Source organism: Melospiza georgiana, chromosome 1 (genome assembly GCF_028018845.1).
Source record: "Melospiza georgiana isolate bMelGeo1 chromosome 1, bMelGeo1.pri, whole genome shotgun sequence".
Classification (NCBI taxonomy): Eukaryota; Metazoa; Chordata; class Aves; order Passeriformes; family Passerellidae; genus Melospiza; species Melospiza georgiana.
Genome location: NC_080430.1, coordinates 16,994,934 through 17,006,543, shown reverse-complemented (window position 1 = coordinate 17,006,543; position 11,610 = coordinate 16,994,934). Strand labels below are relative to the sequence as shown.

The 11,610-nt window shown below is 44.9% G+C and overlaps 1 protein-coding gene across 1 annotated transcript; it reads left to right on the top strand.

The window, feature by feature from the left end:
- The first annotated feature begins 213 nt into the window (after positions 1 to 213).
- LOC131091712 (mycocerosic acid synthase-like) lies at positions 214 to 11,371 on the top strand. Its single transcript, XM_058037887.1, has 6 exons — positions 214 to 328; positions 1,036 to 1,189; positions 2,149 to 2,309; positions 5,047 to 5,250; positions 5,354 to 5,535; positions 5,816 to 11,371. The coding sequence occupies exons 1-6, from the start codon at positions 214 to 216 to the stop codon at positions 11,369 to 11,371; spliced, it is 6,372 nt and encodes a 2,123-aa protein (XP_057893870.1).
- The last annotated feature ends 239 nt before the right edge of the window (positions 11,372 to 11,610 follow it).

Sequence of the window (11,610 nt, the reverse complement as noted above, 5' to 3'; positions counted from 1 at the left end):
AGGAAGTGTGTGTGCATGAGAGAGTTTGGGGAATTAAGTGGGGAATTCCCTCTGGAAGTAGAGACAAGACGAAGAATGTAGTACAGTGTTTGTGTGGGCAGTGTTATTTGTCACTACAACCAGCAGTAGATCATTCCAGATTAAGTAAGTTTTGAACAAGTTTGTGTGTTTGTCAGAAGTTAATGCTTTAACCTTATATTTATTCAATGGTAAATGCATAATTGCTGGACTGGACTGACAGTGCTTCTGTCTTGTGCAGCCCCGGAGATGGAGATCGAGACTGCAGATGAAGTTGCTATTGTAGGAATAGCATGCAACTTTCCTGGAGGTAACTTTGGGGTAAAAGCAAAGCAGGCTGTTTGAAATCAGAGAGTTTTATTAATGTTGAAATGGAGGAAACCAACAGTTGTTGGTTTGCCCCTTAGTTGGATTGTTGCTTTGTTGCTTGTGGGATTTTTTTGAAAGGTGGTGCTGTGGTGGAAACGGATTAGTTTAAATTTGTCTGCTGACAGACAGACAGACAAAAGAAGCTGAAGTGCTGGCTGTGGGCAGGGCATTGAGGTGCACATGAAACTCATACAAATGAGCTGGATAGGTCTGGGATGATTTGAACTTTTTGTGTGTTTCACTGGGTGGGTGATTGTGTAGTGTTACAGAACTCTGCATCCATAGGAACAGGGCAGATGAAGGGCTGGACATTCTTATCAGCCATGCCTGTAATATGAACAGATTGGGTCTTCCTGAAAGAAAGCTTCTTGCTTTATTACAGTAGGTGGAGTAGATGCACTGAGATGGCAGAGAGAAGGTGGTCAAGGATTTTATGGGGTTCCTTTGCTTTTAGACAAGCAGTGAGGGGATCAGTCATACTTTTTCATTTTCCTCTCACTAAAGAATGATCACTTCTTTCTGTGGCAAGCCTGCTTGAGCAGCCTAGATTTACAGGTGGGAGGTCCTTGTTGCTGATTGTGCATTTCTGAGTCTGCATGGGGAGTGGGAGCACATCATTTAATCTGTTTGAAAAACTTTGTACAACAGGAGATGGAATTGACAATTTCTGGAAGGTCCTGGTGGAAGGCAAAAACTGCACCGTAGAAATCCCCCCCGAGAGGTTTAATACCAAGGAGTGGTATGATGCAGATGGTAACAAGCCAGGAAAAATATGTACAACACGAGCTGCTCTTCTGGATGAGTGAGTCTGTTATCCTGCTGCACCACTGAAGTAGTACTTAGACTATGGGCACAGCTGCTCAGGGGCTGTGATAGGGGGAAGAATAGCAAATTACAGTAAGGTCAAAATAAGTGTCTTTTATTTGAATTCCACATTCACCTAAAATCCTCACCTAAAATCCGTGTAGAGCTTCATTCAAAGGAGAAGTTGACATGCACAGAAGAAATCTTATTGTCTCTTGAAATTTATACTTGGCAGGGTTGAACCATAGGATCCAGAATTACTTTAATGCTTAGTCCCATGTTAGATATTGAATCCTGCTCTGAAATCACGAAATTACAAAAGGCAATATAAATCTGATCTTGGGATCCAAGATTAAAGTTGGACTTGGTCTTTTGTAAGCATGGGCCTGTTTTGAAGATGCTTTTAAATATAAATACACACAAAGTATTTATGAATGTATTTTTAGAGAAGCATGGGTATCTGTTGAAAACAGACCTGAGCTGATCCTCTACTTTTTGGTTTTAAATTTAGAGCATTGGTCTGTATTTCCTGAAAATAATCTGAAAAAAACCCAAGAAAACAAACCTAGAAAACCAGGTTTTGTAGGGGATTCTTTGCAGTGAGGAGAGATTCTCATTTTGTTTATAACTTGTTGAAGCTCTGACCACATTACTGCAGAGGGAGTCTCATTCTGCACATTTCATAGTTTGAGGAATCCAGTTGGTAGCAGTGCAATAACCACAAGAATAGAAATGGGTAGGAGTGGGCTCTTAATTCTGAAATGCAGAAGCACTGATAAAATGAAGCATCTTTGGCTTATGAATGTTTTCTTCTGAATTTCATAAATGGGAACTGTGGCCAAAACACCAGTTACTGCTCAGCTTTTCATGAAGTTGCAAAAGATGTTTACTGTGGGTCTAGAAGTAAATGGATGTTATACACATCTGTCATATTTTATTCTGGTCGGTGTATTTCAGATTTAATTCATTTGACAACCACCTGTTTGGGATTAATAATATGGAAGCAGAACGCATGGATCCACAACAGAAATTACTGATGGAGTGCACATACAAAGCCCTGGAGGATGCAGGAGTCCCTGTGGAATCTATCAGTGGCACCAAAACAGGTGTTTTTATTGGTAAGATGAAAATTTCATGTCAAAGAAAGTGTATTTGAAGCTCACAAAGATTGGAGCAATCCTTCATAACCTTTCAACCTTTCCATCTAGCACTGGATCTAGACTGGAGATCTAAAGCTACTGTGCTATGGCACTAGTGGTTACTTTTGGTAAGAATTACCAGGCTACTCTAGAAGTTCATGGTACAATTCCTGTATCTCTTTTTGGTGCTCTTCTTCCTATGTTCAGGCACTGAAGGGAAGCAGGAAACTGCATCTGCAGCCCAAGCCTTCTTAGAAAAGATACTCCCAAGCCAGGCTGTGATGTTCCACCCTTAAGGGGGAGGGAACACCCAAGATGAGTAATTTCTTTCTCTGCAGGAGATGTTTTCTTAGTACATTACACACTTGGCATGGAAATTGGAATGTTGGTCCCTGACTTGCTACATCAGCGCATGGCAGTGGGTTGGGGATAATGGTGTAGGGTGGAAGAAAAGGGGGAAAGGAGGAGATGAGTTAAAGAAAGGGAGAGAGAAAGAGAAGAGAGAATGAAAGAGAGAAAAAGAAAAAGAGATTGCCGGTCCTTGTTCCAATGGTGGTGTGGCAAATGAGATGTCCAGGGTCTTGGAGGACCCCCCAGATTTGTTGGGGGTACCTTTTTATAGATATGTTTCCCTGCCCTGAAGATGGGTTGCTCTCTTTCTATACAAATTATCATGTCCAGTTCCTTCTTTCAGACCTTTTTGTAGGTCTTGGTTCTTGGGTGGTCTTCATCCTCCCCAGACTCACCTTGGGTCAATATTTCATTCCTGCTTCTGTCCTGGTGCTGCTCATTGTTTGTTGATGGGGGTAGAGTGGTAGGAAAGTGCCCAGCAGAAAAGGACCTGGTGGTGCTGGTGGTCAGCAGCTGAACATGAGCCAGTGTGTGCCCAGGTGGCCAAGAAGGCCAGTGGCATCCTGGCATGCATCAGCAATAGTGCCACCACAGGAGCAGGGCAGTGATTCTTCCAACTGTGTATGGCACTGGTGAGGCCACATGGTCGAGTTCTGTGTCCACTTCTGGGCCCCTCAATTCAGGAAGGAGATTGAGGTGCTGGAGTAAGTTCAGAGAAAGGCATCAGAGCTGGGGAAGGGTGTGGAGCACAAGTCCTGTGAGGAACAGCTGAGGGAGCTGGTGGTGTATAGCCTGAGAAGAGGAGGCTCAGGGGTGATTTTACTGCCCTCTACAACTGCCTGAAAGGAGGGTGTAGTGATATGGGGATCAACCTCTTTCACAGGCAGCTGGAGACAGGATGAAGGGACGTGGATTCAGGCTGTGCCAGGGGATTTACAGGCTGAACATTATGGAGAAATTCTTCACAGAAAGGGGTGATTTGATATGTGAATCACTTGCTCAGAGAGCTGATGGAGTTAACCATCCCTGGAAGTGTTTGAGGAAAGATTGGATGTGGTACTTCATGCCATTGTCTAGTCAAGTAAGTGTTATTTGGGCACAGGGTGGACTCAGTGACGTCAGTGGTCTTTTCCAACCTAGATGATTCTGTGATTTTGTGATTATGTCTCTGTGGAGCAGAACAAGGATGTTTATCCCAGAGAAGTGCTGCCCTACCTCCACATGGTCCCATCTCATTGTGCTTTTTTTAACAATTCTTGGTTATTACTGACAATCCTTGGATGGCTCCCTGGCTATCCGGCAATCGGTGTTTGACACGTACACATTAGCTCCTTCTCTTCTGGGCTTCTACACAGGCCTACACTTTCCCCCCAATATGCTGTTTTCCAGTATAATTTTGGTTGAGGTGTTCTGGGGATTACTATCCTTTTAAAGCAGCAGAAATCCTCCTGTGAACATTAGAATGGTACCAAGGTGCACTTGTCACACTGCCTTTGTTACTCCCCAAAAAGTTGCAGACAAGATGATACCAGATGCTGTTGAAAGATATTTAAAGGACAATAGTAGAGTATTAGCACATTATTGCTGGTGTAATCTGTGTCTCTTTAAAAAGGAGTTTTCTGGGGGAGTTTGCTTGATGCACCTAGAGGGGAAATGTTTTAGATTATTTTAGTCAGAGAGATGCTCTTCTTCCATTGAGGGCACTATTCCTTCCTCTCTGAATAGAGCTACTGCACTTTCCACATGTTCTCATGGACTTGGGGATCCACCATATTTCAAACGTTGCATTCCCAGAAAGAGGACACAACTGATCTCACAGGGCCTGCTTTTCTTTACTAATTTTTATTGGTTGCAAGTGTGAAAAAAAAGATAAATACAAAGTATTGGATGTAGTTTGTGCTGTGACCTTTAACTTGGTACATGTGAGGAAATGAAGCTAATGTCTTGTATATTTATGTCTGAACTACCGTCTTTGTAACTTGTTGATAAATCTTGTCATAGCTAAACTAAAACAATGTGAGTCACAAAAGTCACACAGATGTCTAAGGAGACTCCAGAAATCTTAGCTGCATGATAGAGTGAGCTGAGCTATCAGAAAGGGCATTTCCTGGGCAGGTAGGAATTTCCCGTCATTTCTTGGAGAGGTAGGAATTTCCACTGTTAGCTAGGTTTGTGTATGCTGAGTCTAGGGGAAATTGCGGTGACTTTTCCCTTTGACTTGTGTTGGAGCAAAGCTTCATGACAGGAGAACTGATGCCATATGGTTTCATCTTAACACTGAAAACGAAATCACACCACCAGGTTTTGAGCTGTACATGCCTATTGTTGTCTTGGGTTAACTTGACATGTATCTGATGTTTTCCAGGTCTCATGAATCGAGACTATGAAATCATGGCCAGCAGAGCTGTGAATGAAATAAATCATTATGATGGTACTGGAACAGCAATGAGCATTGCTGCCAACAGGGTCTCTTTCACATTTAATCTGACTGGACCATCTCTGACTGTTGACACTGCGTGTTCGTCTTTTCTTTTTGCTCTGCACTATGCCTTGCGAGCCATTAAATCAGGTAATGGGACTGAAGAGGTGCTGGACAACAAAATCAGAATTCCTACCATTTCTGTCTATCACCAGGGCCATCTCAACATGAATATGTTTCTGTTTCACTCCAGGAGACTGTGAGGCAGCAATCTGTGGTGGGGTGAACTGCATCATCGACCCCCGCACATTTGTGTCTCTCAGTAAAGCCAGAATGATCTCTCCAGAGGGCATAAGCAAACCCTTCTCCAAAAATGCAGATGGCTATGGAAGGGGAGAAGGCTGTGGTGTTGTTTTCCTCAAACCATTGAAAAAGGTAAGATTGCTTGTGAAGCAGCCTGAATTAAGACTGGTTGTTTGCCTGAATTTTGTGTCTTCAGCTCTAATAATGAGTATTCCAGAGAAGTTTTACCAATCTAAGTTTAAGAATAATGAACCATTTATTTTGAATTTATCAACTTTCCCTAACATAGGGAAAGGAACTCACATTTAGAAGTTAGCATCATATTCTGGTTGTTCTTGGCTTTGTTTTGTTGTTTGGTTCTCTACAGAAAAAGCATGAGTTTATTAAAGACAATTTAACTTTCATGGAACAGGCAAAGGAAGACTACAGCAAAATCTGGGGTGTGATAAACATCAGTGCAGTCAATCAGAATGGCAGGTCTATAACTCCAATCACGAGACCGTCTCAAATAGAGCAAGAGAAGTTACTGCGCAGCATTTATGGAAGTCGTGTTGATCCCTCAGTTGTGCAGTACATTGAAGCCCATGGCACAGGAACTGCTGCTGGAGATCCTACAGAAGCTGAAAGCCTTGGTAATGTCATTAGCAAAAAGAGGTCTTCCCGAGTTTCCATTCTGAAAATCGGTTCAGTGAAAGGAAATATTGGACACACTGAATCAGCTGCTGGAGCAGCCGGGTTAATCAAAGTGCTCCTGATGATGCATCATGGGAAGATTGTTCCATCCTTGCATTACTCAAAGGAGATGAGCAGCATCGATACGGAGAAATTAAACCTTGCTGTTGCCACAGCTGTAGAGCCCTGGGAAGAATCCAGTGAGTATGGAAGAGTAGCTGGCGTCAACTGCTTTGGATTTGGAGGAACCAATGCTCATGTTGTAGTCAGGCAGGTGAAGCAGCCAGAGCCTCTTCCTGCCTTTAAGAAGCCCCTGGAATTAGTTCTGCTGTCAGCAGCATCCCCTAAGTCCCTTCAGATGACAATGGCCGACACAGCTGAGCAGCTGAGTGCAAGGAACTCCGTAACTCTCCCAAGCCTGGCCTATACCTCTGCCTGCAGAAGAAGCCACGCCAGCTACAGGTACCGAAAAGCATTTGTCACAAATTCCCTCCAACACTTGCAGCAAGAGCTGAGGTCGGCAGCGAGCACGGAACCTGCCATATCCAAAGCGGAACCACAGCTGGTGTTTGTGTTCTGCGGCAACGGTGTCACGCTGAAGGAGTTCAGTGAGGCACTGCTGAGCTCAGAGCCGGTGTTCAGAGACAAGTGTAAGGAAATAGAAGACCTTTTTCAGCAGCATGCTGCCATCAGCCTCCTGCCAGCAAGAAATCATAGTCCAAAGGACTTGTTGAATCCAGAGCTTTGTCAGCCCTTGCTGTTTGCCCTGCAGGTTGCTGTAGCTTCCCTCCTGAAGCACTGGGGTATCAAGCCTGTTGCTGTTGTTGGCCACTCGGTGGGGGAGGTTGCTGCTGCACACGTGGCTGGGTACCTGTCCCTGGCAGATGCTGTCAAAGTGATTTATCACCGGAGCAGGCTGCAGGCAAAGACTCCCAGTGGCAGAATGCTGGTGGTTGGAAACATCCCCGTTGAAGAGATTGCTGAACGCCTGCATGCCTACTCAGGAAAGGTGTGCATTGCTGCTTTCAACAGCCCCATTTCCTGCACCTTGTCTGGGAGCGTAGAGGCTGTGGAAGCTGTCCAGAGAGAGTTAGCTGAAGCTTTCAGACAGCGAAACATCTTTCTTCATGTTTTAAATGTTCCAGCTGCGTACCACAGCCCCAGTATGGACATGATACTCGGGGAGCTGGAGGAGCAGATAGAGCCTTTGGAAAAGCAGAAGGGGGAAATGGAAGTGATTTCAACACTGACTGGCATGGCTGCATCTGAAAATGACTTTTCTCAGGGCAAATTCTGGGTGCAGCATACTCGTGAGCCTGTTGCTTTCACACGAGCCATCCAAACTGCAGCCAGAGGCAGGGAAAATGTGGTGTTTGTGGAAATAAGTCCTCACCGAGCACTGCAGCGAAGCATAAAAGAAACGCTAGGGAAAGGCACAAAGGTCTTGTCCTCTTTGCAAACAGATGCAGAATATCAGACGCTCTTCACCCTGGTAGGAAATCTGTTTGAACTGGGATTTAATCCCAACTGGCAGCACTTTTATAATGGGTATCAAAGTGTTCCTGTGGCCATTCCACGATATCAATTTGATCGCCAAAAACTCATGAGCCTGGATATCCCTCAACATGCAAGCCGAAGCGGTGTCAGCGCCAGTCATTCTTTGATTTACGGCATAAACAGTGACAACTTGGAGTTTGGCTGCCTGGTGTCCCAGGAAACGACACCGTACTTATATGAGCACAAGAACAATGGGGTGGCCTTAGTCCCTGGTGCTTTCTATGTGGAGCTTGGTCTGGCCTCTGTGATGAGCAGCTCAGAACCCAAAGTGCCTCTGAGCACTTGCCAGCTGAGTGTCAGTTTTTCTGCACCGTGTGTTCTTACACAGAATTCCCAAGTGCTGAGTATCAAGCTGAGTCCACAAAAAGCCATGACAACCTTTGAAGTTCTCTCTTCTTCCAACGCAGTTTATGCTGCTGGCCAAGTGGCCAAGGGCCTTGAAGGTGTGGTGGAAGAAAGCAGCATCTCCTTGCAAGCCATCTATCAAAGATGCAAGTCAGTGATTAGCAGAGAGGAGCTTTATGAAGCACTGTCTCAGGTTGGCTTTCAGTATGGCTCCATATTCAGGCAGCTCAGTGATGTGCATTATTGCCAGGAGCTAAAGGAAGCTATAGCAAGCATAAAGGTGAATGAGGAGACCGCCAGAGACATGTACAGCTACTGTATCCACCCAGTGCTGCTCGACTGCTTTCTGCAGATGACCGCTGTCCTGACCTCAAGGACGCTCCACTCCAGAGCAGGCTTTCCTTCAGGGATAGGCAGCCTGGTGGTGCTCCGCCCGCTGCAGGAGGAAATGATGATATACATGAGAATGAGCAAATCCACTGGGAACTGCCTTGAGGTCTGTGGGTGCTTTGTGGACAAACATGGCTCTGTTTTGGCCGAGCTCAAGCGCGTTGCCATCACTTTCATGAAGGAATCGTCTTCCAGAGACAATGAGTTTCTGTTTCAAAACAAATGGAAAGAAGTCTCCCTTTCACAGACAATTGGACATCTGGGGTTTAAGCCCAGAGTCCTTGTGTTTGCAGACAAATTTGGGATAGCTGAGCAGCTCAAAAAACACTTGCATCCTGCTTCAACATATGTTATGTATGAAGGCTGGGATTGCCTCATGGAAGGCGATGCACAGAACAAAATGAGAGCAGAGGTTAAGGACTATGATGAAATTCTCTTCCTGTGGGGAATCCAAAAGTTGAATGAAGATTCCTCGAGGAAAGCAGTAGATCAGTTGGCAAAGTGCTGCGAAGCCTATCGCCAGGTAGTGGTGGCCCTAAGAGAGAAGAGGTCTCGCTGCTCCGTCAGAGTGATCACCTACAGAACAACAGAGAGATATGTGGACCACATTAACTGTGGGTTTGCATTGTGTGGCATGACCAGAGCCTGTATTGTTGAATTTCCAGAAATCACATTTCAGTTGATTGACCTCAGCTCCTCCACTTCCCTGGACATCTCAGTGTTAGCAGATGTTCTTATCAAGTACAAAGGTGGGGACTATCCAGAAGTCTGCATCAGCCAGGGAAGAATTTATGTGTCCGAAATCAGACGTACACCTTTTGTAGATGCAGATTACACCCAACCTGTAAGATCATTCCAGAAATCACAATCATTCACTTTGTACACTTCTGATCCATACACAGCAAAAGACTTGTCTGGGGAATTATCCAGTGGCACTGCAACTCAGCTGGACAAACAGAGTGTTGAAATTCAAGTGGATAAAATTTGTTTGCACTCAGAAGATTATTTTCCCATTAGTGTTTCTAGCTGTAACTTTGGTAATACCCTGTATTGGAACTCCCAGGCTGGGGACAAACACAGGCTTCTAGCTCTTGATTTCAGTGGCACAGTCACTGCAACAGGCAGTGATGTGAAAAAAGTGAAAGTGGGAGATCACGTGGTTTCATGTTATCCCACTGCTGCATCATCCAGAGTTCAGATTCCAGGAACAGTTTGTTTCCATGCAAGGAAATTCCCATTCCTCCAGAATGTCCCTTGTGTGTCATACTTCATCATTGCATGGGAAATCTTCACTCAGAGGTTACCCAAAGGAAAACATGGCAGAACATTGGGTATTATTACTACAGAGCCATCCTCAGTTCTGTGCCATGTTCTTTCTGCAGCAGCAGAAGGGATGGGTTGGAGAACAGTCCTTGCAAAGCCCACTCCTAACGTGTTGCAATATATCAACCTGTGCAGTGCCCTTGTTATTCTTCCTCCAGTCAACAGACTGTCTCAGGAGGACCTGGCCCACATGTCCTTTCTTAAAGATGTGGTGATCGTGTGTGGCAGGCAACAGTCAGAATGCATCCAGAATGTCAGTGAAATTGGTCATGAAAACGTCAGCTTTCATATCCTTGCTGTTGCCCGCCTTTTCCAGAAAGCACCTCTAAAGGAAGTGCAGAAGACCATACATGCCTGGATCAGTTCCATGGATATGAAATGGTTTAGAAATCTTTCAGGTTCTGTTTTTCAGCAGACTGAGAACTTTGAAGGGCTAAATTCTGTGATGTCCTATTTCACCTGCACTTCTGTCCCCCTTGCTGTCCTGAGAAGGCAGAAGGACATCAGTGTGCTTTCAGATATCCCATTGTACGAGCCCCAGAAGCAGCTGTTCAAGCAGAATGCTGTTTATGTAGTAGTTGGGGGGCTCACTGGACTTGGCTTTGAAACAGTGAAATTCATAGCTGAGAATGGGGGAGGGTGTATTGCAATTCTGTCCAGGAGAATTCCCAGCAGTGAGAAGCAAGAAGAGTTAAGGGCTTTGCAGCAGCAGTACAAAGGGAGCAAAGTAGTGTCTGTGCAGTGTGATGTGACTTTGAGCAGCGATGTTGAGAAAGCTTTCCAGTCCATTGCCACCACCTTTGTGGGGAGTCCCATCAAAGGGGTGTTCCAAAGTGCTGTTGCTATACACGACGGCCACCTTGAAGTGTTGAAGCTGGCTGACTTCCACAAAGTGCTGAGCCCAAAAGTAGCAGGGACCCTAAATCTTCACTGGGCTACCAGAGACCAGGAGCTTGACTATTTTGTGTGCTACTCCTCTGTTGCTTCCTTTCTGGGCAATGCCACCCAGACAAACTATGCAGCTGCAAACTCTTTCCTGGATCTCTTCTGCCTCTACAGAAGGAACTGTGGGCTCTCAGGCCAGGCCATTAACTGGGGTGCTTTGAACCTCGGCATTCTGCTCAACCAAGACCTCATTCAGAGCATTCTGGAATCCAAGGGCGTAGACATTCTGCAAGTGCATGAAATTCATGACTATCTCAGGAAGACCTTACTTATAAACAACCCACAGCAATCTGTTGCCAAATTGAACTTTCACACTTTGTATCATCATGTTTTTCGTCAGATTATTTCCCTCAAAAGTCGCTTTGTAACACTTATGTCAGAAGATTACATTAACAAGATGGAAACATCTGAGGAAGCTGAAGTCCCCAAGACTGCCTTTCTCAAATCGGAGGACTACATCACCTCACTGATGAGTGACCTCACAGGAGTGAATGCAGATGAACTAACCATGAATACGCCACTTTCGTCTTTGGGCATGGACTCGATGTTAGCCATGACAATTCAGAACCGTGTCTTTCGGGAGAGAAAGGTGGACATACCCGTTGTGAAACTGCTTGATCCTCACACAACTCTGTCAAGTTTAGTGGCGGTGTTTGAAGAAACAAGCGATGCAGATGGAACAGCTGGAAAGAAAAATGCTGTGATTGAAAGTGCAGAAAGTGGGAGCTGGCTATAGGAATCTCCCCAGTCAGGAATTGTGTAACTTTGACAATACTCAGGCCCTTTGCAGCATATCAGAATGTGTCATTGCAGAACGTCTGGTGATGCTGAATGTACTCATCTGGACTGACTCAGAAAAACCCACCCCAGGTTCTTCTGCCATTATTCTTCTGGCTGTGTTAATTTCAGTCAGTTGTTTGACTTTTTACTTTCAATGTATTTTACCTTAATTTTCAATAGTTTTAACTGGAAATA